The following is a 22,586-nucleotide window of genomic DNA, read 5'->3' as shown; positions in this document are numbered from 1 at the left end:
ATCCTTCCGAGATTGTCCACATTTGTAAAACTGAACGTTTCAAGATGTAGAAAATCCAACATTTGATAAACACTTTTATTTAAAAATTAAAAAGACCTTAATTATAACCATCAGATGGCGGCAGAGGATCATTTATTGGCTCATATTAGCCATTTCCTGTAATAGTTTTTCAATCAGTTTCCCTTTTGACTAAATATTAAACATTATAAAATCACTAGGTTTAAAATACATTTTGTCAAGGTAAAGTATGAAGTACTCACAAAATCTCATGAAAAACAATAACTTTTCTTGTGAATGAATTACACAGAAAGTGATTGATGATTCAATCATCAATGATTTCAGCACACTTGTGAAAACTGAATTTTCATGATTCAATGAATCTAACTAAAGTGCACAATAAATCTTTCATTTACAGTGTGTTGATGCTTTTGTTCACACGACAGTGTGAAAACTGATGGCTGAATTGAATTTTGCCGAGGAGGAACACTGACACACGTCACTTTTTTTGTCGTCTTACGTTTGAATAACTAAATTAGCGCTAGGTCTGACTATTTAAGTGACTATATTCATATTATAAACTAAGTATTACACTATTGATGCTGTTAAAGCTACCTCAGGACAGTGAAGATACCGACACACCAACAAGTGACATTTCACCGGAAGTTTCCAGCTGGATTATATTATAGCGGAAGTTCTTAAAGGTGGGGTATCACACACAGTTTCTGCCAATCTCATGTTAATCTTGAGTGCCTATAGAGTATTGCATCCTTCATATCTCCAAAAAGTCTTTAGTTTTCATATTTATAAAAGATAGATATGCTAAACCGTGTCTTTCCGAAAAAAGCCGAGATCCTGGAGGCGTGTCTGCCGTCAGTGCTGTGGGCGGAGCTAAAGTGTACGCAGCTTTTGTGTAGAGATTGCATGCTAGCTGTGACATCATTATAAATGAAAAGGGAACAAAAACGTTTGTGTTGTTTATATTATATGCACTTGCGTGCCGATTGCCAACAAAACACAGACATCTGATGCAGCTTTACTCTCCGCCCGCGATATGCAAGTCCAGCACCAAACTGGGAGTTGTTTACAAAGTATTCATCACCGAAATCCCGGGAACAAACAAACATATGTGCACAACTCCGTTGCTGCCCCAGAAAAACAAACTTGATCCTCTGTTCCCGTGACTCTGGGTTCTTTCGGAAGCTGAAAAAGGTAATCTTTCCCTCAACCAAAAACACACTCCTTTGTTTACAGGAGCTGCGTCTCATTTCGGAGGCTGCGTCCTCCAGAGATCGCATTTGAAGGCTGAATACTTCAAGGATGTCATTTTTAAGAAAAGTAATCGTAATAAATTTTGACTGATATTCATTGTGAGGTGTAAAATACTGTAATTTCCTTCTTACGTTGCAATCTAACGCTTATTTTTCTTAAATGAGACTGCCTCGATGATGTATGCAGCCTTCAAAGGGTGCTCTGGGTGATGTGTGTGTGCGCTTATCAGGGAGAAGTGCCTATACAAGGAATTCCGCTCTCTTTTGACGTCATACAGGACACACTCGAAAAAAACTCTCTGAATCCTGTACCGAAACCGGAAGTAGTGGATTTGGCACAGAAATACTCCGTCATACATCCAACTTGTGTTTTGAAACTTTGGCCGTGTTTAGCATGAGAATGCAACTCTTAAACAGTGTAAATAAGTCAGAATGCATGAAATAGCATTACACCCCCACTTTAAGAACGTTCTGTGCATATGGTCAATTAAAGAGAAGCGGCAGCGCAAAGCACACAATTTGATCATCTCCTCTGCTTTAATATTAGTTAGTGTGAAATAAACATGAATGAACATTGGAAGGTATGTTAAAAGATACAGTACAACTTAGAAAAATCCGTATCATGTCTCATGAAATGGCTCAATCAGTATTTCAACAGTGGAAAGACGTCAATAAACGGCTTGAGATCAATGTCACGTCACATTTACCTCAGGTGACCATAAACCATAAAATTATTTACTCGTTATTATTATAAAATCTGTACACATTTGTATACAAATCAGTTCATTTTGTCCTTCAATATTATAGTTATGTACTGACTGCCTATATAATTTAAAGCATTAGTAGAGATTTTTTTTTTCTTCTAGAAAATGTATGTACTGTACCTGATATGAATCTATAGCCTATCAAATCGAGTTGTGACATTTGTGTCAATACCTAGCCTTAGTTTGCTTTTTTGAAAGAAATCAATATTTTTATTAATCAAGGATACATTAAATTGATCAAAAGTGACAGTAAAGACATTTATAATGTTACAAAAGATTTTTATTTAAAATAAATGCTGTTCTTTTAAACTTTCTATTCATCATCAAAGAATCCTGAAAAATAAAATGTATGACTGTTTTCAACATTGATAACAATCATAAATGTTTCTTGAGCAGCAAATCATCATATTATAATGATTTCTGAAGGATCATGTGACACTGAAGACTGGAGTAATGATGCTGAAAATTCAGCTTTGATCACAGGAATAAATTACACTTCACTATATATTCACATAGAAAACAGCCGATTTACATTGTAATAATATTTCACTGTTTTTACTGTATTTTTGATGAAATAAACAGCCTTGGTGAGCAGAAGAGACTCTTTCAGAAACTCTTACTGAGCCCAAACATTTTGTATATATGATGCACAGAATGTCACTTGATGTTCACGTCTCTCTGTCATTGGTCTTGTTTCAGAGTAACGTATTAGAGGCTTCGCCGGACATGAAGAGAGAGAGCGAGAAGGAGTGGTACTTCGGTAACGCAGATAAAGAGAGGAGAGGACCTTTCAGCTATGAGGAGGTGCCATGTCTTTACAGGAGAGCTGGACCGTTTTGAGGTACTTTACATGCTTTAACCTCTTTAAATGTGTCCCACAGATGCAGGAGTTCTGGAGCGCCGGCACCCTGACGGCCAAGACGCGCTGCTGGGCTCAGGGGATGGACGGCTGGCGCCCCCTGCAGGCCATCCCGCAGCTGAAGTGGTGCCTGCTGGCTGGTGGACAGGCTGTGATGAACGAGACCGACCTGGCCACGCTCATCTTGAACATGCTCATCACCATGTGCTCCTACTTCCCCAGCAGGTACAGCCTCGCTCGCTCTCTCTGTGCTCCACTGTCTTAAAGGGTTAGTTCACCCAAAAATGAAATTTCTGTCATTAATCACTCACCCTCATGTCGTTCCACACCTGTAAGACCTTTCTTCATCTTCAGAACACAAATTAATATATTTAGTTATATGACTCGTCCATATAATATATATTATAATAACACTTACACTTTCATGTGTTTAGGGACCAGGATAATGCCATTATTAGGCCTTTGCCGAAGGTGAAGAGACTCATCAGTGACAACACCTGCCTGCCTCACATCGTCCAGGTACAGATACTGACCGTATGTAGAGCAGCCCGGGAACTTCAGCCTGACTGTAATCTTCCTTCTCCTCTCATTTGCAGCTGCTCTTGACCTTTGACCCCATCCTGGTGGAGAAAGTAGCCAACCTGCTGTACCTGGTGATGCAGGATAACCCTAACCTGCAGCGGCTCTACCTCACCGGAGTCTTCTTCTTCATCATGATGTACACCGGCTCCAACGTGCTGCCTGTCGCACGGTACACAGTCACCTCTTGTAGTTAAGAAATGCGTGTTAAATCCTTAAACTTCATGATAGAGAAATGCTATTTCTGATAACTTGTCATATGCATATACTTGTGTTCTCTGTAGTTTCTTGAAGTACACTCACCTGAAACAAGCCTTTAAATCAGAGGAGGTAAAGCTTCTCATAAATCAATCTTTAATTTATTCAAGGGTTGTACTGAAAATGACGTTGATAACACAGTAAATCTTGTCTTAATTCTGAGAGAGCGTGTTTTGTGTGACGATCGCAGGCTAAAGGTCTGGACATCGTTCAGAGGAGCATTTTGGGCCCGATGCTGCCCGAGGCCATGGTGTGTTACTTGGAGAATTACGAGGCAGAGCGATTTTCTGAGATTTTCTTGGGAGAGTTTGACACGCCTGAAGCCATCTGGAGCAGCGAAATGAGGTTAAACGCCTCTTTTTCTTCCTAGACTTCCTGTTCTGTGGATCTTTTTATGCTTCACGTGTTCTGTAATACTTGCATTTGTCTTAAAATGTTTCATGACTATAAAACTATAAAAAAAAAAAACTGATCCTACTTTATATTAAGTGTCTTTGACTGCTGTGTACTAACATTTAACCACTGTGGTGTGTTGAAAACCTTACAAAAAATTGCTTATAAATCACTTATGCTATTTTATCACCAATTATTGGATTCAGTCTTTTTGTCAACTTGTTTTCTTTCAGTTAAGACAGGTTTTGTTTTTATTTTTGAACATGATGAACATGTTTCTGAACACCTAATTGTTTCTCTGATTTTCTGTCATTTTTGACCAATATAAGCTCAGATCAATGAGGCCTACGATCAATCAGTTCCAAAAATAAATACAAAACCTGTCCTAATTTAAAGAAAACAAGTTGACAAAAAGATTGAATCCAATATTTGGTGATAAAATAGCATAACAATAGATTTATAAGCTATTTTTGTATGTCTGTCATTTTTGACCGTGAACACAAGTGTGAATTTGTGCCATTTTGTACAAAATAAAAGCATTTCAAAACAAATTTCCTGCTTAAACATTAAAGCACACTAGTGTAATAAACAGTGCAAATTTTGTTTCATATTTTATGTAAAATGTATAAAATTATCCACAAATAACGCTTTTATCACTGAGGTACATAAGCTCAGATAAACAAGACCTATGATCGATCAGTTCCAAAAATAAACACAAAACCTGTCCTAACTGAAATAAAACAAACTGACAAAAAGATTGAATCCAATATTTGGTGATGATATGGCATAATGAGATTTATAAGCAATTTTTTGTAGACCGAGAACACCACAGTGTTACAATGTGGGGGGAAAAAACACAAAAAAATTACAAAATATCAAAACATTTTTGTGAAGTTGTTAATTTTAGTCCAATGCAAAACACTAACTAGCATTTTTGGGTACAGGAAAATCCTCTCCGGGTCAAAATGACTCAAACACAACCTGAGGTTAAATTAATAATTTGATACAATGCATTTATTGTATACATATTTTGTACTCGTATTTAAATAATAAATGCATGTAATTAATTCCAGTAATTGCATATATAATTACCCTGTTGTTGCTGGTATTTTATGGACTCTTCTGTGCGTGTGCAGGCGTATGATGATCGAGAAGATCGCCGCTCACCTGGCAGACTTCTCTCCTCGTCTGCAGAGCAACACTCGAGCTCTGTATCAGTACTGCCCCATCCCTGTGGTCAGCTTCCCTCAGCTGGATAACGAGCTCTTCTGCAACATCTATTACCTCCGACACCTGTGCGACTCCAACCGCTTCCCCAACTGGCCCATACGTGACCCTGTACGCACATCAACACACAGACCCAATGGCTGATTTATCCGTTTCCCAGTATCATGCAGTGACCTTTTGTTGGTTTTTATAGGTGAAGCTGTTGAAGGACACTCTGGACGCATGGAAGAGAGAGGTGGAGAAGAAGCCGCCCTCCATGTCTGTGGATGACGCCTATGAGGTGTTGAACCTCCCTAAAGGACAGGGACAGTAAGTCCACCTTCTGCTTCATGTGCTTCTTTTTATTAGAGGCCATGTTTTACTTTTTATTTCACTCTATATATCACTATAACCTCCTCAATAGTGCTTTTGTTTGTAATCTTTGTGATTTGAGTATGTGTGTGTGCTTTTATTTTTAAAGGCATGACGAGAGTAAAATAAGGAAAGCTTACTTCAGATTGGCTCAAAAATACCATCCAGACAAAAATCCCGAGGGCAGGGTGAGTATTCAACACGTTCAGTCTGGATATCAGTGAACAAAGCGATGTAAGAATCTATAACCAAACTGTAAAATGTGTGTGTTCAGGACATGTTTGAGAAGGTCAACAAAGCCTACGAGTTCTTGTGCACTAAATCAGCCCGTATTGTGGACGGCCCTGACCCAGAAAACATCATCCTGATCCTGAAGGCCCAGAGCATCCTGTTCAACAGACACAAACAGGGTCAGACAGCACACTAGCTTACACGCTAAAGGCCCTGATTTACTCACTTCGCTTCGGTTAATACCTTTTCAGCAAAATACTGTTCTCGATGCTGCTGAGAGCAATGTTTAAATGAATATGTAAATATGTGCTTTGCACTTTTTTGCAATAACAACATAAAAACACAATTCAGCACTCCAGTTATGTCAGGTTTATTTATAAAGCACTTTATACAATAGATTGCTTGAAAATAAGCAGCTTTACAGTATTAAACATGAAAAACAGTGTCGCTTTCAGTTAGAAATATAGCTGCGAGCAGCAGTTATCGGGGTTCAAGCGCTTTAAGGCCTTTAAGCACATGCGTAAAAAGGTATCATGTTTTATTAAGCATGCATGTAACTACTTAGATCATAGATGGAAAAGACCATTTGCAGACAATTTACTAAGGAAATATATGGTTTTTAAAGCTTTTTAACAGTTATAGCGCCACCTATAGTTTGATCTCCATAAAAGTTTGCATGCTTGTTTAGAATCTTGTCACGTGCTCACCTAATTTCGTGAAGTTCTGAGTTTTTGTTTAAGACTGATAGGCTTTTGAGTATATTTTGCCACGCCCCTTTTCTAAATGACCCTGTTATAGCTATCCAAAGGGTAAAGTTCAACTTTATTTTGATAATTATTGATCTGGAGAGAGTCCAGAGAATTTTACTGCGCTGGTTTGGTTCCGATCAGGCAAAAAAAAACCTAGGACTAGTTTGCAAAAGTAGGTTTTTTACATAATCGTGAATATTTGATTGACAGCAGTGGTTCTTGTGGCAAAGTTGTTCTGTATGAGGATATCTAATAAATGATATGAATATTGTGTGTATGTGTGAATCATCACATGATTACAGAGGCATAAAACCTGTTAGTGGCACCTAGTGGCCGGTTTCTTTCAAAATTCTCACAGACCTGTAGGTCCATGAGTCGAACATGCCCACCGAGTTTCATTCCGATCGGCCTCCGTTAACCTTGTCTAATAGGTGCTCAAAATTTATTGGCCGATGGCGGCCATGTTTTTCTAGATACACCAATGTACTCGTAGACAATCATGGCACCTTGGACCAAGACACTGCATATCAATTTTCAAGTCAATCGGACTAACGGTTGCGTAGTTATAGTTGTTTTCATGTTTTTTTTCGTGTTATAGCACCATCAAGTGTCCAATTGGCGCACTTCAAACGTTTTGGCGGCCCTTAGGGACCGTGAATCAAAATTTCAACTTTTTTGATCGTTATTGACAACCAGACTCCAAAGAATCTTGCTGAACTGGTTTGGTTTCAATTGGGCCAAAAACCTAGGACTAGTTCGCAAAAGTAGGTTTTTCAAAAAAATCCAAAATATCCGAAAATTTCGACGAGCGAATCCGATGCATGCATTTTGTCTGTCTTGAGCCAAGGATTCCAGCGATATAAGACAATTGAGTCTGCGTCCTAATCAGGGGTTCAAGTGCTTAGTGCTGAAACTCTATTGTAATTGTTAAATTTTCCAAGGATCAGCATTCTCTCCTAAAAGTGACCGGACAGACCAAACCGTAAGTCGTACAGACTTGAAACTTTGAGGGCTGGTAGTCACACCGTCTACAATGTCACCAAGACTCGCCGGGGGCGCTACAGCGGTGAAAAGTACAAAATGGCTCATAACTCCTAAACTGTTAGGCATAGACTCAAGTGTCTTATGTCATTGGAATCTTTGGCTCAAGACTTTGGCTTGTATTCACTCGTTGTTTTGGTGAAATTTCTGGGTATTTAGGATTTTTTGAAAAACCTACTTTTGCGAACTAGTCCTAGGTGTTTGACCTGATCGAAACCAAACCAGTTCAGTAAGATTCTCTGGAGTCTGATTGTCAATAATTATCAAAAAAAAGTTGAAATTTCGATTCATGGTCTCAAAGGGCCGCCAAAACGTTCAAAGTGGGTGGAGCCACTTTTACTAAAATGGCTATAACTCATGAGATATTTTCACCAAACTCAGCACATCTATGTAAGAGCTCATTCTGTGGTCGTGTGAAGAAGGACGTGCGTCTGGCCACTTGGTGATGCTATAACATGAAAACAGCTATAACTATGCAACCGTTAGTCTAATTGACTTGAAAATTGGCATGCAGTGTCTTTGTCCGAGGTGCCACGAGTGTCTATGAGGACACTGGCGTATCTCAAAAAACATGGCTGTCATTGGCCAGTGAAATTCGAGCACCTATCAGACAAGGTTAACAGAGGCCGATCGGAACGAAACTCGGTGGACCTGTTCGACTCATGGACCTAGAGGTCTGTAAGAATTTCGAAAGAAATCGGCTACTAGGTGAAAATAGGTGAGCACATGTGACATAACGTTCTAAACAAGCGTGCAAACTTGTGTGGAGATCGGACCATATGTGGCACTATAACTGTTAAAAAGCTTTAAAAACCATGTATTTCCTTAAGAAATTGGCTGTAAATGCTCTCTTCCATCTTTGATCTACGTGGTTACATGCTTGCTAAATAAAGCATAATACCTTTTTAGGTATTGAACCCCGCGCTTGAACCCCGATAATTCCTGCTCACAGCTATATTTACAGCTTCAGTTTCTACTTTAAAGCAGCACTCCAGTGTGTTCATGTTTTTACTCGCGTCTGACCTCGATGGACTGAACAGAAAAAAATGAACCGGAGAAGATTTGTACCTCAAAGAAGGAGGAGCCTCAGAGCCACACCCTACTATTACATCATCACCACACAGACCAATGGGAGTTCGGAGGCATTTACCCGCCAGAGCAAACATTTCCAGAAAGTTCACTTTAGCCAGCTGTTTTGAACTTTTGTTTGAAAATTTAGTTTGAAGTAAATCAGGGCCTTAAAGCAGAATCAGATTACTCCTTCAGTTCTGCTGCCTGATGTTCACACAGTGAATGAGTGATTTAACTCTCTCTCCTCTCAGAATTGGAGCCGTATAAATACGCTGGTTACCCCATGCTAATTAAGACCATCACCATGGAGACGGATGACGAGCAGCTCTTCTCCAAAACCTCACCGCTGTTACCGGCAGCCGCAGAATTGGCCTTCCACACCGTCAACTGTTCGGCCCTCAACGCAGAGGAGCTCCGCAGGGAGAGCGGCATCGAGGTGAGAACATGGTCAACCACAGTTAACTCGGTCTGACTGAGATCTGAGTGACGCATTGATGACTGCTGTGTGTTTGTGTCAGATGCTGATGGAGGCTCTGTCTCGCTGTGTGGCTGTGCTCACGGCATCCAGCAAAGCTGAAGACATGGCAGTACAGGTACAGCAACACAACCACATCTTTGAGAGAATGAAAAGTAAGCTGACAGTTGTATATGTGGAGCGTGATTGTGTGTGTTTTTCAGGTGTGCGGGCACGTCTGTAGGTGCTATAGCGTAGCTGCTCAGTTCGAGGAATGCAGGGAGAAAATTGTTGAGCTTCCCAACATTATTAGAGATGTGTGTCACATTCTCTATTATGGCAAGGTAAGAAAACCCATCGCTTTATTACACAAACAATAACAGTCCTGTCCAGTGTCATAGACCATGAAACATCCCATACTTTGGACATAGAAAAGCACAATTATTTATATAATTGAATTATGGAATATGTATAAAACTTTACAAACTCTAGCCCTCTATTATGATATTTCAAAGGCTCCTAGTTTTGTTTTGGAGTCTCCAACAATAGGTTTACATGCATCAAAGGTAAAAATTCACATCACCTCATTTCTCAAAGAGCCTGAAAACGGTTTGTTCAAGGATCTCTCTAAACTCCACCTTTCTGAGAGCCTGCTCTGCTCTGATTGGTCAGATTTGCCAAACCGTTTTTCAAAAGGCAAACGAATTTTACGTAGTGCTTGCGAAAACATATGTAATGCTCTATCTCCTCAATGCTTTATCAAATTCAGACCAAACTTGGTCCATGTCATCACAAGCATGACCTGAGGTTACATGCTGCGTTTCGGCTCAGCGCCACCTACTGGTTTGGAGATACGAAAATGTTTTTGCTTATAACTTCTAAACTTCTAACTTCTGTCGTTATATTCGGGGCATCATGACAAGTCGAATGACATCAGCATGAAGGTATCATTACGAAATTAGGTATGGGTCATCGGCGCAATGCCCTGAAGGAGTCTGAGAAGTTTCTGACCAGCGCCACCTAGTGGCGAAAAAATTATTTACATGCTTATAACTTTGGATGTGGTTGACTTATTTTCATCCCCTTGGATTCCTGAATCCTTGCCGAGTCCAACAATACCAAACATGCTAGGTTTCGCTTTATGGTTAGTGCAAAGTGGTGATTTAGCATTTAAACAACACTCGCGAATATCTTAGAAACCGTTAGTCCGATCAAGACGAAACCACCGTAGGAAAATCTGAAACATAGGTAGTTGACTATATACTAATGTCCAAATGTCAAAATTTTGATAGTAAGTGGCAAAAAAATGCAGTCAAAGTCAGGTGTGGGTAATTTTTTATTGTGTTCAAACATATAAATGTCTGTAACTCCTAAACGAAATTAGATATTTTCAACAAATTTGACACGCTTATTTATGGGGGCACTCTGAGGACATAAAAAAGCGGTGGGACTGCGATATAATTGAACAAAACATGAAATTGGCTCTAACTACAGTACTGTTGGCTTCCTTGTTTGCTTCTGTTGTGTTTGGCCCCTTAATTACTGCTTGCAGCTATATTTTAATTTTTTTTATTTATTTATTTTTTTTTTTTATATAAGTTATAAGTCTATATTATAGATTATAAGTTCACTTGTTTTTTGTCAAGTTTTTTTTTTCTTACCAAAACATACATGTTTAGTATATATTAATTTCCATAAACATTTCTGCTCTGGTTTTCTCTCTCTCAGGGTTTGCCCCGTCTGGGCACAGTGGCCGTTCAGTGCGTGAGCTCCTTCGCTGTAGACTTCTTCCTCCAGACGCACCTGTACCAAGCCGGCGTTCTGTGGCACCTGCTAGTCAACCTCTTCAACTATGACTTCACCTTAGAAGAGAGCGGCGTCCAGGCCAGTCAGGATACTAACCAGCAGGAGGTGGCCAACAGCCTAGCCAAGCTCAGTCTGGTGGCCCTGGGGCGGCTCGCGGGTTACACGTCTGCGTTCGGCCCCGAGGACGGCCCCGCCGGAGAGGCCAATGGAGTGGGACACCCTCCAGAGAATCCCGCCATCAGGAAGAGCCTGGCGGCCATGTTGACGCCCTACATCTCACGCAAACTGGGCAGCAGTTCACCGGCGGAGGTGATGAAAGCTTTCATGATCGACTCTAGTGATGTCTGCAAAGATAATGAAATAAACACAAAGGATTAATAAATAATAAAATATATTGATGATGATACTATCCGAATAGAAAATAAGAATAAATAATATACAGAAGCCCAAAAATATTATTTCAATACTTATTTCAACTTAAAAACTGCTCCATCTGAAAGCACTGCAGATTTGAGTCGCTTATAACATGCATTTGAAAAATCAACAAGCATCAAACTTCTTCTTTTTTTTTTTTTTGTCTGTTTACAAAATAAATGTTCAAACGTGCCTGTTTGTACATTTTGTGGTTCGTATTCATAAAAAATATTTATGAATATTTATAACTTTTATTAAAAAAAATATAGTCCTATAACTATGGTAAATATTTTTAATATTTAAAATATTTATTCATATTTATTCATAAAATATAGTTCTAAAGCTATAGTAAATTAATAATTCCTTACATTTATATTGCGCCATTCTGGGTACTCAAAGCTCTTTACATATTGAAGGGGGATATTTTAATATTCGTCTGTTTTCTCTTAATGTTCATCAGATTCTGAAGTTGTTGAATAGCAACTCGGAGAACCCGTATTTGATCTGGAACAACGGGACCAGAGCCGAGCTGATGGAGTTCCTGGAGGCGCAGCAGGAGAGCAACATCAAGAGAGTGAGACGCTCGTCCTCTTACACACCTCCTCACATTCACCCCATCACATCTCTTTACTCACTGTTTCTCTTGTGTTTGTAGGGCGAGTGTGATAAGAGTTTCGGATCGGAGTTCGTGTTCAGTGAACACGGGAAGGAGCTGATCGTGGGAGAGATCTTCATCCGGGTTTACAACGAGCAGCCTACGTTTCCTCTGGAGGTGAGAAGATTGTGACACTGACGTTTTGTGTTCAGGTCTGTGAAACGCTGTAACGTGTCTGTCTCTCTCGTCAGTATCCGAAAGCGCTGGCCTCGAGTCTCTTGGACTACGTGGGCTCTCAGGCGCAGTACCTGCACACTCTCCTCGCCATGACTCAGACTAACAAAGTCGAGTCGCAGCAACACGCTCAGAGACTGCGCTGGGCCGAGATGGCTCTCGAAGCTCTCCGCAACGTCATCAAGAACAACCCAGGTGCTTTGAGAGCATCAGAGGATGATCAGATGATTAGAGGCTTGTTTGTTATAATACTGATGATTTTAATCCGTGATGTTAATGTGTGTACCGTAGGCTCTGAGACGGAGTGCATCGGACACTTCAAGCTCCTCTTCTCTCTGCTGAGAGTTCACGGCGCCGGCAAGGTTCAGCAGCTTGCTCTGGAGGTGCGCATGTCGTGCAATACACAGTACTTACAAAATGGCGTGATGGCGACATCGTCTCTGTTCACATGTGTTTGTGGTTTGGCTGTAGGTGGTGAATACTGTCACATCAAACCAGGACTGTGTCATCAACATCGCAGAATCGCTGGTTCTTCCCAATCTGCTGGTGCTGCTGCACTCTCTGCCATCCAGTAAGACTGTGGAAATGTTTAAAACGATATAGACTCAAATGAGAGGACGACTGTGACATCAGTAGATTAGAAAAGCTGTTTTAATCTATGTGAGGCGTTTAGCCCTCATAGTGACATTATTATATTTCAATTTACATGCTTTTATACATTATTCTTTCATAAGTCTATATTTATTTAAAGCCATTTACACTACTTTATGTCTTTATATCTGTTTCTATTTAATAATCCTATTTAAAGCACTTTGAATTATGTTTGTGTATGAAATGTGCAATATAAATAATTTTGTCTTTACCTTAATTAATTTGGGCATAAAATCCACGATAGAGTTCATGATTTTTATAGCTGATTTCTTGCTCTTAAACATATGACTATCTATGGTAAATATTTTTAATATTTAAAATATTTATGAATATTTGTTCATAATATAGTTCTAAAGCTATAGTAATTTTTTTTTATATTTAAGCATATTTATGAATATTCATAAAATATAGTTCTTAAGCTATAGTAAATATTTTTAACATTTAAAAATATTTATATTTACATTATTCATATTTATTTATAAAATCTATTCATAAAACAGTTCTAAAGCTACAGTAATTATTTTTAATATTTAAAAAAATTTATTAATATTTATGCATAATAATATAGCCTTATAACTTTGGTTATATATATTTTTATATATATTTAAAATATTTATGAATAAATATTCATAAAATATAGGCCTAAAGCTATAGTAAATATTTTTAATGTTTAAAATATTTATTCATAAAATAAATATTTTTAAAGCTATATTAAATATTTTTAATATTTAAAATATTTATTAATATTTATTCATAATATAGTTTTAAAGCTATAGTAAAAAATTTTAATATTTAAAATATTTATTAATATTTATGCATAATAATGTAGCCTTATAACTTTGGTAGATATATTTTTATATTTAAAATATTTATGAATAAATATTCATAAAATATAGAACTAAAGCTATAGTAAATATTTTTAATATTTAAAATTTATTTATTCATAAAATACACTTCTAAAGCTAAAGTAAATCTTTTTAAGATTTAAAATGCTTATGAATCTTTATTCATAAAAGAGTCCTATAACTATGGTAAATATTTTTAATATCTAAAATATTTATGAAAATGTATTCATAAAATCTAGTTCTAAAGCTATAGTAAATATTTGTAATATTTAACATATTTATGCATATTTATTCATAAAACATAGCCTTATAACTTCAAATATGTTCAAATATGAAATGCTAATATTTATTCATGAAATATTAATCAAATAAAGCCCTGTCAGAGTTATTGATGATATTGAACTTTAAAGGTTCAGGGTTTTTCTTCCCTGACTCTCTTTTCTCTGTGTCCTCGCAGGCCGACAGCTGGTGCTAGAGACGCTTTACGCTCTGACCTCCAACACTAAGATCATCACAGAGGCCATGAACAAAGGTCAGTGTGTCATTTCCTTCACTAATACTCTAATTTAGTTGATTTTAGAGCAGATTTCTTCTGTGCATCCCTTGACAGTTTAGTTACTGCAGCTGTGACTCAATCACACATTTAAACATCATTGGCAATTGGAAGCTCATCTGTGACCTCTGACCTCTCTCCTCTCAGGTTCACTGATCTACCTGTTAGATCTGTTCTGTAACTCCACCCACCCTCAGGTGCGCACACAGACCGCAGAGCTCTTCTCCAAAATGACCTCAGACAAGCTGGTGGGACCCAAGGTGAGACTTCTTCAGTTTACACCGTATCTGACCAGTTGCAGTGACAGTGTATATGTGAACTCTACACTAGGAGCTGTAGGAGTGTTACTGTATATGTGTTCAATAACAGTAAAGTTCAGCTTGATCGACTCTCTGCCTGCGTTAAGTGTTGAGTTTCTCTCAAACAGGTGCGTCTGACCCTGGTGCGATTCTTGCCGGCTGTTTTCATGGACGCCATGCGTGACAATCCAGAGGCGGCCGTGCACATATTCGAGGGAACGCACGAGAACCCCGAGCTCATCTGGAACGACAGCTCGAGAGAGACCGTCTCCACCACCGTCAGAGAAATGATGCTGGAGTGAGACGCTCTCAAATCACAGCAATCAGTTATTCTCATTCCTTCCTCATTTCTCCTGCTCATTTACTCTTCTTTCATTCCTGCAGGCATTTTAAGCAACAGAAAGACAATCCTGATGTCAACTGGAAGGTGAGGTTCCAGTTTAGATTCACAGTCTTGAATTATCATTTGGGGGCTTTTCTCTGCAAATATTGTCCTGCGATTAATTTGTGATTAATGAATATTCAGCATATCAAGTAATTCATTTAATTAAAACTTTTAGTTGACAAGCCCTGATCTGAACATATACACTGCCGTTCAAAAGTTTGCAATAATTAAGATTTTTAATGTTTCTGAAAGAGTCTCTTCTGCTCACCAAGGCTGCATTTATTTGATCAAGTATACAGTAAAAACAGTGAAATATTATTACAATGTAAAACAGCTGTTCTCTATGGAAGCTTGTTTCCAACACTAAATAAAAAAAGTAATTGCGACTTTTCATCTCACAATTCCAACTTTATATCCCGCAATTCTGACTTTATATCACACAATTCCAACTTTATATCCCGCAATTCTGACTTTATATCACACAATTCCAACTTTATATCCTGCAATTCTGACTTTATAACTCGCAATTCCAACTTTATAACACAATTCTGACTTTATAACTCGCAATTCCGACTTTGTAACTCGCAATTCCGACTTTATAACACAATTCTGACTTTATAACTCGCAATTCCGACTTTGTAACTCGCAATTCCGACTTTATAACACGATTCCAACTTTATAACTCGCAATTCCGACTTTATATCTCGCAATTCTGACTTTATAACACGATTCCAACTTTATAACTCGCAATTCCGACTTTATATCACGCAATTCTGACTTTATAACTCGCACTTCCGACTTTGTAACTCGCAATTCTAAATTTATAATTCGCAATTCTGACTTTATCTTGCAAATTCTGACCTTATAACTTGCAATTCCGACTTTATAACTCGCAATTCCGACTTTGTATCACGCAATTCTAAATTTATAATTCGCAATTGCGACAATATCTTGCAAATTCTGACCTTATAACTTGCAATTCCGACTTTATATCTCGCAATTCTGACTTTATAACTCGCAATTCTGAAACAAGCTACCATAGTTTTCTAAGTGAATATATAGTAAAGTGTAATTTATTCCAGTGATCAAAGCTGAATTTTCAGCATCATTACTGCAGTCTTCAGTGTCACATGACCCTTCAGAAATAATTCTAATATGATGATTTGCTGCTCAAGAAAATTTCTGATTATTATCAATGTTGAAAACAGTTGTTCTGATTCATATTTTTGTGGAAACTGTCATACATTTTATTTCTCAGGATTCTTTGATGAATAGAAAGTTCATAAGAACAGCATTTATTTGAAATAGAAATCTTCTGTAACATTATAAATGTGTTTACTGTCACTTTTGATCAATTTAATGCATCCTTGATGAATAAAAGTATTAATTTCTTTAAAAAAAAATGTGTGTCTCAGCTGCCCGAGGAGTTTTCGGTGGCGTACGGAGCGGGACAGGGAGAGCTGGAGGTCGGCGGAGTGTTTCTGCGGATCTTCATTGCTCAGCCTGGCTGGGTTTTACGGAAACCCAGAGATTTCCTGGTGTCATTAATGGACACTCTGACCACACTGCTGGAGAAAAACAACCCCAATGTGAGTGAGCCCTCTAGAGGAGACACACATGACTGCATGCTGATAGATGCTGTATGTATTGGCTGTGTTCTCATCCTCTCAGGGCGAGGCGCTGGAGACGGTCACCACCGCAGCCGTGTGTCTCTTCAGCACGCAGACACAGCTGGCCGATCAGGTCCCCCCTCTCGGGCATCTGCCGCGTGTGCTGACGGCGCTCAACCACAAGAACAATGCTGTGCCCAAAAGCGCCATCAGACTCATACACGTGCTCTCAGACAACGAGGTGCAGCACAGAAACACACACTGTTACTGTTATTCGGACACAATTCTGGTTGTTCATTGTGAAAGCTTGTTTCCGCCTCACAATAAAAAAATAAAGGTTATTGCGACTTTATAACTAAAAATTGTGAGATAAAAAGTTGAAATTTCCTTTATTTTCTTATTCTGTGGTGGAAACAAGCTTCCATAGTTCGTAGCTAATGCATTCCTGCATTTTATAATAATAATACTAAGATGTTTGTTTGTCCTGTAGCTGTGTGTGCGGTCCATGGCGGCTCTCGAAACGATCGGGCCGCTGATGACGGGGATGAAGGTGAGGGCTGATATGGCAGGACTGGCCTGTGAGGCGCTGAACCGCATGTTCCAGCGAGAGCAGAACGAACTCGTCGCACAGGTAACCAACGCAGTCACGCACTCTATTACAAACTGCAGGTGGGTTCAAGAAGATCCCACAATATGTATGGATAAAATCCCACAATATGTATGGATATATAATAATAATTATTAGGGGCCAAGCACCGGAGGTTCATAGGCACCTGTTGTAATTGTTGGCGTAATTCTTCTTCTTCCGCTCTGGAAGTCTATGGCAGCCCCTAAAACCGCTTGTGGGAAAGTTATGAAATTTGGCACACAGATAGAGGCCAGTCTGAACTGTCACCATAGCATCTATATCGCTCTAGCGCCACCAAATGTCCAAATTTGTACTTGCATTTTAACTTTTGAACCGAAAGGGCTAGAAACAAAATAAGGCTGCATCTCTAAAGTGCTTTATCGTATTCAGACCAAACTTGGTACGTCATCACAAGCATGACCTGAGGCTATATGCTGCATTTCGGCGCAGCACCACCTACTGGTCCGGAGATACGAAAAATGGCTATTTTTGCTTAACTTCTGAACAGTTTGCCCAAAGATCACTGGTCTTGTTAGATTTGGCATTGAATGCCGAGTCGAATGATATCCAATTTTCCCATATCGGCCATTTTGAATTTTGTAGTAAAATGCTGTATTTTACAAACGCCTGAACGATCATTACGAAACTCGGTATGAGTCATCAGCACAATGCCCTGAAGTAGTAGTTTTTCACCTAGTGGTGAAAAAAAATAAAAAATTTACATGTTTATAACTTTGGATGTGGTTGAGTTATTTTCACGGGAGTCATCTCCTTGGATTCCTGAATCCTTGCCGAGTCCAACGATACCAAACATGCTAGGTTTCGCCTTATGATTAGTGCAACGTTGTGATTTAGTGTTTAAACAACATTCGCGAATATCTTAGAAAGTGTTAGTCTGATCAAGACGAAACCACCATAGGAAAATCGGAAACATAGGTTGTTGACCATATGCTAATGTCCAAATGTCAAAATTTTGATAGTAAGTGGCAAAAAAACATGCAATCAAAGTCAGGTGTGGGTAATTTTTTATGTGTTCATACAAATAAATGTCTATAACTCCTAAACAAAATGAGATATTTTCACCAAATTTGACACACTTATTTATGGGGGCACTCCGAGGACACAAAAAAAAGTGGTTGGACTGTGCCATTTGGTGGCGCTATAATTGAACAAAATGCGAAATTGGCTCTAACTACAGAACTGTTGGTCTGATTGACTTCAAAATTGTCTCAGTTGCTATCATAGTCCATTATGACATTGTTGGTCTGCTGCTAGCTTCCTCGTTTGCTTCTGTTGTGCTTGGCCCCTTAATTGCTGCTTGCAGCTATATTTATTATTATTATTAATGTGTGTGTTTGTGTTAAGGCTCTTCGAGTGGAGCTGGTGCCGTATCTTTTAAAGCTGTTGGAGGGAATTGGGTTGGAGACTCTTGAAAACCCTTCAGCAACCAAAGCTCAGATCGTCAAAGCGCTGAAATCCATGACGCGCAGCCTGCAGTTCGGAGAGCAGGTATAATCTGCGTTCAGCAGCTCAAACCAGTAACCTTTACACTGTACCATAGTCAGAACACAAGTCATGCTGTGCTTTTGCTGCAGGTGAATGAAATCCTCTCTCGTTCCACTGTGTGGAGTGCCTTCAAAGACCAGAAACATGACCTCTTCATCTCCGAATCCCAGACTGCAGGTTACCTGACAGGTAAGTCCAGCTCACATTCATCTGCTCCAAGAATCTGTCGCTTTGGTTGAGATTATGGACACATTGAAATACGTGTTTATAGTAATGCACTTACAATGGAAGTGTAAGGGCAAGACATGTAGACGTAAATGAGCTTCTGTCCCATGTTAACATGGGTAATGTTAAAGTCTAATGGCTATGTGTGTCTGAAGGTGCATCTCTGCAGACTTCTGTCTTCATTGCATTATTGTACCCTGTTTTTGTGCTTGATTTTGTCATTGACTGTAGACTGTGACCAGCTTTATGTATGAATAGTCTGCATCAGTACTGATATGACCTGCTCTGTCCTGTCTCTGCGTTTGCTGGTTCTGACGTCTGCTTGCTCCCTCTCTCTCTGCTGTATTATTACTCTCTTCCTCGGACTCTTCAGGTGTGTCCACTCCTTCTCTTCTGGCCGCCAGCAGTCCGCTGCGCAGTGGGCTTTAGTCGCCCTGCGGGGCTTCTCCCACCCTCCTCTCTTTCACTTTAAAGCAGGTAGACTCTCCCCTTCCTGATGTCTCCATCTGTCCTTCCACTGCATTTCAAACTCATTTCCACCTTCCCATGCAGCACTGATGGTGTGTTAGTTGTGTCGAGTGTTTTCCACTGAAGCAAGTGATCAGTACAAAACATTTCATCCATGTCTGTTATGTTCCATAAATGAAAAATGTCATCATTTTTACTAGGGCTGCATGATTAATTGAAATGAAACAAGCCAGAATCTCAATGGCTGCCGTTCTGTTATAAGGTCTGCGTGTTTCAGTGAAGCCAGAAATATTAAATATATTTTGTTCATTGTTATATTGTTTTTCTTAAATACTTGATTTTATTTTACAATTAAATATTACAATTACAATATTTCTTATTTTTTTGTAATTTTCATATTTTTTATTTAGTAGTGATCACCATCATCATCAATGATAATTATTATTAATAAAATATGAGCAATCATATATCAGCACGGCTGTGGTTTGGTCGTAGATAATCACAGTGTGCTGATATAGAACGATATCGCACGGCTACGAGTGTGATATTGCGTTTATACAACAGTTCGACGGCACAAGTGTGTAAATAAATAACAATTGTCTTTAAAAACCCTCTTTTGTGAGGAACTACTTCCTTCTGCCACAGATTCAAATCTCAAATTGACAGTTTAATAGTTGAGCCCAAGATCCGTTACTAATTATAAAACGTCACTTTAGAACTACTAACGAAGGAAACATTGAGTCGCTTCATTGAAGCTTATTGTATTTTGTAGATTATTATGGTATTATGAGAGAGAGATCGACTAAACGAGTGCATCACCTGCATCTGATAGCATTATTTCTATTATATCCATTATAAAAAATCAGTTTGAATGTCCACTGAGGAAAGTGATCTTTGTCTTTGTCCTTTTAAAAGTTAAGGGGATTTCCCACAGCGCTAAAAACAACTTCCTTGTTCTGACTCACTCATAAAGAAAGCCTTTGCCGCCATCTAAAGGCGTAATAATGTAACTTTCTCTGATACTATTGACGGACTATTCTCAAAACCAAATACGGCATATTATTTGTGTAAAATAATATTTATTGAACAACAATATTTAAATTAACAACAATAGCAATTATAAAAGACAAACATAATCAAATAAATAAAAAATACAAGCAAACAATTCAGTCAAACGTACAAAAGTAGCGCTCTAGTTCAGGATTAAGGTTAAATAGAGCCTAAATATAAAGTCTAAATCTAAATTAAATTTTCCCCTTAACCCAAATAATTTTGCTCTGGAACAAATAATAGGTTAATAAGATCAAAGATTGCCCGTTTGATATACCCCAACTGAATTATATCTTGTTTTACCACTATCTACATAAGAGTTAGCGGAAAATACCAAAAGGACTAGCTGAGATGAAGCTGTTCTCGGCGGGTACATGAGCACGCTAAAGGCCTGGAGCTCGCATCTGCGAAAGCGTCAAAACAAATATTAAAATAGGCGCTATGATTATATATGAGTCACATATTTATGGTCTAAATAACTACATTCTCGCCTTAAAAAACTCTTAAAAATATATTTCGTGACACAACAATAGTATTTTTAAAAAATATGGTGGATTTGCTTGACCGCCACGACAGTCGCCGCAAGCGGAGTGATACAAACGGTGAATATATATATAATTTTTTTTTAATGTTGCTATTATTATTATTTTATAGCAATATTGATATATAATCATAACATTTTGGACAGATTGCGCAGCCCTACAAACAAGCACAGCAATTCTGGAATTTTTTCGCAGTATAAATTTTTCCCCCCCAAATCATGCAGCCCTTCTCCCTCATGTTGTTTCAAACCTATATTTATTTAAAAACATGATCCAAGTAGCATAGGCATATTTCGTGCAGCGTCAGTCTTCTGACATGACTGAAAAAGAGCTGAGTTCAGGCTATGGTTTGTGCTGATGATGATGATGCTGATGTTCAGGTCCAGGAGTGGCGGGTTATCTGACAGCAGGCACCGGCTCTACAGTCTTGCCCAGCGTCCCACCGCCCGTAGACAACGACATCGGAGACCTGGGCTGAATTAGACCAGCAGAACATCAGACGAACCCGGACACAGAGATGAGCGAGCCTGTCTGGAGCAGCACCTGATCCTCAAGGACAGACGACGGAGTGACGGACAGACAGAGAGAGGGAATGGAGGGCTGGTCGTTTCCTCTGGTCTTTAGTGATTCCTTCATTTTAATACATCAACACTTCCTCCTCTTTCATTTTATATTCTGTTGCATCTCATAAATCTTTTCTTTCCATGGAGAGCAAAATAGTTTACTTTTGTATTGAGATATTTTTATGCATTTGTTTGTTTTTTCTTCATTCGAGTTAGCTGATGAATGGATCTGATACGTCTTCGTCTTCCTGCGTCTCACATTCAGCCCGTGTCTCAAGCGATGTCTGTCCGCATCTCAACAAATCCTCTACATTTTCCATTTTATAAAATGCAGCCTTGCATTTCTGTATTCTCGAGAAGGAGCCTGTGAGACTGTGATTATTATGTGAGAAGCGCACTGGCTGCAGTCTGTCCTGTTTCCCCGTCTCTCATCACTGTCCTCTATAACTTTCCCTCCTTCCCCAGAAAGCACTAGACTATTTATACTAGTTGATAAAGACCAACTGAAAATGAGCTTCTTAAAGGACAAAGAACAAATCATACTGACTCTGATTACAAATGTATGTGAAAGACTAGTGCAATTGTGAAATGTTAAATGTAATATGCCGTACATAAACTTTCTATATTGAATGTACATTAATAAAAAATAAATCAGTTGCACTTGTACATAAAATTTTAAGAATAAAAGGGAATCCACATCTGTTTTTGTTTGCGATGTTTTGTGTACGTGAAGAATTTGTCCAATTTAATTTTCCTATCGGTTAAAATCATTTTTGTCCCCTCGTGCAGTTGTTTTATAATCTAGACACTGTATACATTTTCTCGTTTGTATTCTCGTTAAACCATTGTGATAAATCGAGTCTCCCTGAGTGATCCCATTGGTACAACCACAGACTTCTAATGGGTAGTATTTTTAGCACCTGATTATAATTCCTGCAAAATCACGTTATGATTTATATCATTTAAA

At 38.6% G+C, this 22,586-nt stretch overlaps 1 protein-coding gene across 1 annotated transcript in view; it reads left to right on the top strand.

The window, feature by feature from the left end:
* Positions 1–22,317, top strand: part of LOC127506426 (dnaJ homolog subfamily C member 13-like) — a 54,625-nt gene extending 32,308 nt beyond the window's left edge. The window contains exons 28-56 of the mRNA XM_051882914.1: positions 2,732–2,836; positions 2,914–3,116; positions 3,326–3,410; positions 3,488–3,642; positions 3,755–3,800; positions 3,919–4,073; positions 5,258–5,459; positions 5,542–5,657; positions 5,809–5,887; positions 5,974–6,109; positions 9,043–9,227; positions 9,310–9,384; positions 9,470–9,589; positions 10,974–11,360; positions 11,926–12,039; positions 12,121–12,237; positions 12,312–12,489; positions 12,586–12,677; positions 12,766–12,865; positions 14,248–14,322; positions 14,491–14,603; positions 14,771–14,940; positions 15,027–15,069; positions 16,443–16,616; positions 16,699–16,878; positions 17,128–17,268; positions 18,631–18,774; positions 18,861–18,960; positions 21,437–22,317. Coding sequence (XP_051738874.1) covers positions 2,732–2,836; positions 2,914–3,116; positions 3,326–3,410; positions 3,488–3,642; positions 3,755–3,800; positions 3,919–4,073; positions 5,258–5,459; positions 5,542–5,657; positions 5,809–5,887; positions 5,974–6,109; positions 9,043–9,227; positions 9,310–9,384; positions 9,470–9,589; positions 10,974–11,360; positions 11,926–12,039; positions 12,121–12,237; positions 12,312–12,489; positions 12,586–12,677; positions 12,766–12,865; positions 14,248–14,322; positions 14,491–14,603; positions 14,771–14,940; positions 15,027–15,069; positions 16,443–16,616; positions 16,699–16,878; positions 17,128–17,268; positions 18,631–18,774; positions 18,861–18,960; positions 21,437–21,534 — 3,888 coding nt within the window. The 3' untranslated portion in view covers positions 21,535–22,317. The remainder of the gene's footprint in view (positions 1–2,731; positions 2,837–2,913; positions 3,117–3,325; positions 3,411–3,487; positions 3,643–3,754; positions 3,801–3,918; positions 4,074–5,257; positions 5,460–5,541; positions 5,658–5,808; positions 5,888–5,973; positions 6,110–9,042; positions 9,228–9,309; positions 9,385–9,469; positions 9,590–10,973; positions 11,361–11,925; positions 12,040–12,120; positions 12,238–12,311; positions 12,490–12,585; positions 12,678–12,765; positions 12,866–14,247; positions 14,323–14,490; positions 14,604–14,770; positions 14,941–15,026; positions 15,070–16,442; positions 16,617–16,698; positions 16,879–17,127; positions 17,269–18,630; positions 18,775–18,860; positions 18,961–21,436) is intronic.
* Positions 22,318–22,586: the final 269 nt, after the last annotated feature.

This window comes from Ctenopharyngodon idella, chromosome 23, assembly GCF_019924925.1.
Source record: "Ctenopharyngodon idella isolate HZGC_01 chromosome 23, HZGC01, whole genome shotgun sequence".
NCBI classification, from domain to species: Eukaryota; Metazoa; Chordata; class Actinopteri; order Cypriniformes; family Xenocyprididae; genus Ctenopharyngodon; species Ctenopharyngodon idella.
The sequence above is the reverse complement of the archived record's forward strand: the minus strand, read 5'-3'. Positions and strand labels throughout refer to the sequence as shown.